Source organism: Oratosquilla oratoria, chromosome 14 (assembly GCF_046742065.1).
Source record: "Oratosquilla oratoria isolate Oo_2021 chromosome 14, ASM4674206v1, whole genome shotgun sequence".
NCBI lineage: Eukaryota > Metazoa > Arthropoda > Malacostraca > Stomatopoda > Squillidae > Oratosquilla > Oratosquilla oratoria.
In genome coordinates, this window is record NC_134790.1 from 55,616,732 (window position 1) to 55,623,222 (window position 6,491).

A 6,491-nucleotide genomic window follows, 5' to 3' on the forward strand; every position below is an offset into this window, starting at 1 on the left:
TCACCTCCACTCATCCCTTTCCTGTCACATTCGTACCCAAGTATCTAAAACTATCCACTTACTCCAGTCGCTCTTCCTTAATGCTCACTTCCAATCTACTGACACTTTCACCCCTTGTATATCTCATCACCTTACTTTTACCCACATTTATCTTCAACTTTCTTCTTTCACACACTCTCCCAAAGTTTGTTATCAACTTCCTCAATCCCTCCCCTGATCCTGCTACAAGTGCAGTGTCGTCCGCAAACAACAGCTGGCTCACCTCCCACTTTTCTCCATTTTTTTTAACATCTCCAATCCCTGACCCACCACCCTTGGATTTACCTCTCGCACCACCCTATCCAGGGCAACATAATACATCTCTGACGAAGTCCCATTTTTACCTCGAACCACTCACTCTCTCCATTTCTAATCCTGATACATGCTCTACTACTCTCGTAAAAACTCTTGACAGCTCCTAGAAGCTTTCCTCCTATCCCGTATATCTGCAAAACCTCCCACAGTGCCTTCCTGTCTACCGTGTCATAAGCCTTTTCCCGATCCATAAAAGCCCCCCCCCCAAAAAAAAAAATCCTTACCTTTTCCTATAGCTTTCTCACATAACTGTTACAATCGACGGCCTAGCGAACAATAGGCTCAGCGCATCTCGGGTCAAGCCACCTGAAACCCTCTGCTTGAGCACCTGCGCTAGGCAAAGGAGACGGCCTTCGACATACAACAGAATCAGCGCCTAATCCGGCACCTCTGGCAACCCATGTAAATACGTATATATAAAATGTTTCTGCCAACCCTCCGTGTAATGAATGGAGTTTGCCTTATATTTGAAGCCAGAGAGCTGTCTGGCACATTAAAAAAAAACAATCTCGGACTTTTTTCCACCCAAATGTAGAAGTTAAACTTACACTATACATATATATATATATATATATATATATATATATATATATATATATATATATATATATATATACATATCTATATATATTTACATATATACATATATATATAAATATATATATATATACGTATATATATATATATATATATATATATATATGTATGTATGTATGTATTTATGTATGTATATATATGTAAAGCAACCTGGATAGAAGCAGCACAGGACCGAAGGGCATAGAAAGGATTACTGTTGGCGTACCAGAATCTACCTGAGGTTCAAGATCCAGTGGAGTGAGTGAATATATATGATGAGTGGGAAGGGTGATGAGGTAAACGCCAAAAAACCGTAGGAGTTTTATTACTAACGTTTCGTCCTTAAAGGACTTCCTCAGAGTATACACTAAGAAAATATTTACAGCTTATATACTTCACTTTCTTACCCCGTTCCTCCCCTATCTCCGTCCTTCCTTCGTTCCGCTTCACCTCGAACAAAGTCGCTGGTCAACTTTGATAATTTAATCAATCCTTCTCTATGATTATTGCACGGTTTTGAAGCGATGTACGCTGCTTCGATTATTTTTCTTTCTTGCTTTCTTAGCCCTTTGTGGAGTACCTCTGTATTTTCCCAGTCAGGAAGGTGGCCAAAATTGTCTATATGAACCACTAGAGAATTTGATGTCCGGTGGGCTTTTACGTCATTCTTGTGTTCATATAGTCGTTTTTTTATTCCTCTGCCAGTTTCCCCAAAATAACTGACGGGACAGCTTTTACAAGGAATTCTATATATCAGGCTGTCCTCAGCACCCATATGGTACTCATTTTTGTTTTTGTTTTTAATTATGTTATATGTTTTGGTCCCTGTGCCATATGCAACTCTTAATCCTGCCTTTGGAATTGGGGACGGACAAAAAACCCCGGCTGTCCCTTTTGTTCTCACATATTTGGCTTACTCTGTTTTTTTGTTTTGTTTTTTGTTTTTAATCTTTTTCTTTTAGCCTATGTCAGAGACCTTGTGGGTAACACAGTTTCCTAAATATGTTAAAAATGTATTCAATTTCTCTTCGGAGAAATTCCTCACTGCACACCCGGTATGCTCTCAAAAAGAAATCTATTACTACCCCGCTTTTTATTCTTGGATGGTGAGCAGAGTAATAGTGGATGATGTTGTTTTAATTTGTGTTTTTTTTCTGTGTACTGAGAATGCAGTCTTATTCCCTTTTCTCCATATTACCGTGTCTAGGAAGGCTAATTTGTCATTATCCTCTTGCTCCAAAGTGAATTGTATGTTCCTTTCTATCCCATTGAGCATGTTTAATTTATCACTGAGATCCGTCTCCCTGGGGGTGATAGCAAGTACATCATCCACGTACCACAACCATGTTGTATCTTGGCCCATTGATGTGGTAAAATGGTCCCTTTCTAGAACCTCCATGTATAAAGAGGCCAGAACACAGCTGAGCGGACTCCCCATCGTGAGGCCAAGGCACTGAAAATATTCTTCATTATTGAATATGAAGGAACCAAAGTTAACACATAAGGATATTAACTTTAGATAATCCCCCTTACCAAGAGGAAGGTCTTCGTCATTCATGTCGTTGACCACCTCTTTGGCTGCTTTTAATGCCCCTTCAATGGATACATTGGTAAATAAACTTGTAACATCATATGATACCAACCTCTTTTGTGAGAGATCTGTGTCTCGTATTCTCTCAATCAGATCATTTGAATTTCTCAGGTGTGCTTTGCTCACTGACCCTAGTCTGGAGGATAAGGGTTTGGCCAAACACTTGGCCAATTTATGTGGTGCACTACTAATCCCGGAAGTGATGGGTCTCATCGGGATGTTTGGTTTGTGTGTCTTTGGGAGTCCGCGCATACTGGGTGGTCTAGGGGTTTCCTCCAGTAGCCCTACTAACTTCCTACCTCTGTTGGATTTGACCAGTATCCGCCTAGCTTCTTTCTTGAACTTCTCTCTTTCTGTTGCCGCGTGCCCCTTATGTTTCTTTTCGTAGGTGGTGGTGTCACTAAGTAGGTCATACATTTTGCGAATGTAATCGGTTTTGTTCATGGTGGCGATTCCTCCCCCTTTATCGACTCCCGTGATCATCAGGTTATCATTATTTCCAAGATTCCCTAAGGCTGACCTGAATCTTTTTGGAATAGCGCAATTGTGGGAAGTGGCTAGAGCATGGAAACATGTGATCAAGCCTTGTTTAAAACCTTTTTTTAAGTCACTGTCTTCCCATATGTAGTTCTTATTCACGTGTTCCGTAAGACCTTTCTTGTCAACACCAATGTCAAATTTCAGACCCAGGGAGAGAGCTTGTTTCTCTGTGTCTGTTAAGGTGTGGTCAGACAAGTTCACTATGAGATCTTCCCTCCCTACTTGGTTCCAATCACTTGTGTCACACAGATGTGCCAATTTCTCCTCTAATCTCTCACTTTGTTCTGAATGTTCACGTTCTAATATCTATAATAGAAAACGTGAAAGATTTGTGCCACTAATGTAACTCCTCAGATCGTCCATTGTGTTACGAAGGTCTTCACAAGCCTCCAGCAAATAAAATTTGGCGCAATCACTAGACAGCACCTCCTTCTCCTTAATCTGAATAGGCGTCTCTTTCGGTAACACTTTTTCTTCTATACATCTTTCTAAGAATCTGTGGCGAAGTATGCACCTGTCAATTTTTCTCCGTGTACGAAACTCCACCCAGACGGATTTTGTTAGTGACTTGGGTCACTGCAAGACCATGGATTTTCACTCTGGAGATCGTAGCATATGTGTGCGTGCACGCATGTGCACGCTAGGCATCTAAGGGAGATGACAGACACGCTAAATATCGAAGAAGATGATAACAGCGAAAGAAGATGATAACATGGCTCGGTCTGTTATCCTCACTGTCCCCAGTGAGATTGGTGCTATGAAAGATACAAAACAAAACAAAACAAAACAAAACAAAACAAAACAAAACAAAACAAAACAAAACAAAACAAAACAAAACAAAACAAAACAAAACAAAACAAAACAAAACAAAACAAAACAAAACAAAACAAAACAAAACAAAACAAAACAAAACAAAACAAAACAAAACAAAACAAAATAAAACAAAACAATGCTTTCTGCAGGACTTTGGCATCAAGATACATACATATACCAAAGGCTCCTTTCCCCCTTACACGGGAGGTAGCCAAAAGACAAAGGCATAGAAACCACTCCCTCCCATTCCATCCCCTACACACTCCACTCCCTTCTACCCTCCTCCCTCCTTCTTATCTTGGCACCTCCTGGATGACGGGTCACCCCTGCATCCTGTCCACTGCCCTGGGTCAGAAGCAATGTCGCAATTCACAGCACATTGACAGCAAGGCCGCTTCATTAATTCGGCGACCCCCTCTCCCTCTCCCTCGCCCCCCATCCCCCAACCACTCCCCCTCATGCATCACAGCATCATCCATACACCACATTTTTCCATTCACCCCTATCTTCAGGCATTACAGCATCTTGCTTAGGTGTTTATCTAAGCGAATCTTAAGGTTTCGAACTGAACTCCATTGCACTGCCTCTGAAGGAAGTTTATTCCATTGATTAACTACACGGTTTGCGAAGTTCTTTCTACCCACTTCCAAATTAACTCTATTTCCTGACAGCTTGAGACCATTATTTTTTGTCGGATTCTCATTCAGTGTGAAAACTTTGTCACATTTAATGTTGTCAATTCCCTTTAGAATCTTAAAGACCTGTATCAAGTCACCTGTGAGTCTACGCCTTTTTAGGGAAAACAGATTCATATATTTTAGTTGATTTTCGCATTATTTATTTTTGATATTTGGAATCAGTTTTGTAGCTCACCGTTGTACTTTTTCCAATCTGCCAATGTCTTTAATGAGATTCGGTGACCATACGGAAACAGTTTATTCAAAATGTATAAATGTATGTATGCATGTATGTATCCTGGTATTTTGGATTCTGTTTATGACATGAGATTCATGAGCTTCCAAACACTTCCTTATTCCTTCGGTCTCACTGTTGTTCCTGTGTTATTCGTGGTAATATAATTAGAGATGTCGTAACGATGTTCACGTCTTCGGGTCTTCAGATCTCGTAATGTTTCACCGATAGACGGGGTCACTTTGTTACCCCACTTTTTGTTTTTATATCTTTTTATTCTCGACATATCTCTAAAAGTTTTGCTGGACTGGCAAACTATTACCCCGTTAGCTGATTGCAGCACCCGGGTGAGAGCTGATTGATATTACGAGCCGGGAGGATGGTTCATTTCGTTGGCCACTGTCTCTCATCATCTTGTTTACCTTCTTCAATTTTTTCCCACGGCAAGCAAAATATTAAAAACTCCTCCGCCCTCTTAGTTTCTCTTTTTTCATTCTTCCTCCGGCACAGAGTGGACATGCGGCCTCCATCCGCTCTACTCAGAAGTAAACTCACTACGTGTGGACAAGCGTCCCACGCCAGGTTACTCCGCCCGTGCCTGGAATAAAGGTCAGCCTCACATGGTGTTTCTTTCAACATTTGTGTCGGTATTTGCCACCATTTTGCAATGTTCTTGGCATATGTTAATGACAAAATGGATAATTCAATCAGTTATACAAATTCATTGTTGATGATGGAAAGATCATTAGGTGAGTGAAAAGCATAGGGGATTGCAGGATATTACAAAAGGATCTGAATAGGGTATGTGAGTAGAGCCGAGAGTGGGAAATACATTTCCATGCAAAAACATGCAAGATATTGGAAATAGGTGTACGAATAAGCTATCAGTGCTCCAAAGAATGGGTAATAATATAATTACAAAAACGAAGGAAGAAAGAGACATCAGGGCGATAGTTATGGAGAACTTGTCGCCAGAAACACATGAAAAGGATAATGGGGGAGAGCATAAGACTAGCATTCACTACATGACTGATATAGATGAAAGCCTCGATGTCCAAGTCTCCTGCCAATGCCTCCTGAGCCACGATACAAGTCCTAATAAATATCCCTTAAAGTGTTCACTGGCAATAGCCACCTTTTATTCACGATTATCGTTTAATTTTCTTACAAACTTCTCCTCCCTTCTCACAAAAACCGATCCCGTGCGAGTGGATGGTCTGTCCTAGATAGTCCATATCCACATTAAGGAAGATAATCTAAAACCTGATTACTCTAAACTAAAATATACTGCAGTGGTAAGATCGCCACACAAAAAGGAAAATATAAACCATATAGAGAAAATTAAAGAAGTAGAGAACTAAAGTAGTTCAAGTTCTTGTTGATAAAACACAGGGAGAGAAACAATATTTTGGAGCTACCAACGTTGGAGGAGAGAAGAGAGGTGATCTAATGGTAGTGTTTAGTCATTAAAATTTCTGATATATTTGACAAATGACTTCTTTGTGTTGATATAAAGGAAAAATCGGAGGCCAAGATGAAATGAAAATACCGTATAGAAGTAAGAGTACTGATTCATGAAATAGTCTAAATAGAAAGCTAATAAAGAAAATGGGACAATTCAAGGCCAGATTTGACCAACAGAAAACCAGAGACGGGATACTACGAGCATAGCTTTTATCCTGTATGATACAGCTACACGTAGGTA

General features: G+C 40.2%; 1 protein-coding gene across 1 annotated transcript in view; it reads right to left on the reverse strand.

The window, feature by feature from the left end:
• The window catches only part of LOC143032681 (uncharacterized), a 22,369-nt gene extending 17,297 nt beyond the window's left edge, over nucleotides 1-5,072 (reverse strand). The window contains exons 1-2 of the mRNA XM_076197563.1: nucleotides 4,923-5,072; nucleotides 2,129-3,367 (exon numbers count right to left, since the gene is read on the reverse strand). Coding sequence (XP_076053678.1) covers nucleotides 2,129-3,367; nucleotides 4,923-5,072 — 1,389 coding nt within the window. The remainder of the gene's footprint in view (nucleotides 1-2,128; nucleotides 3,368-4,922) is intronic.
• Nucleotides 5,073-6,491: the final 1,419 nt, after the last annotated feature.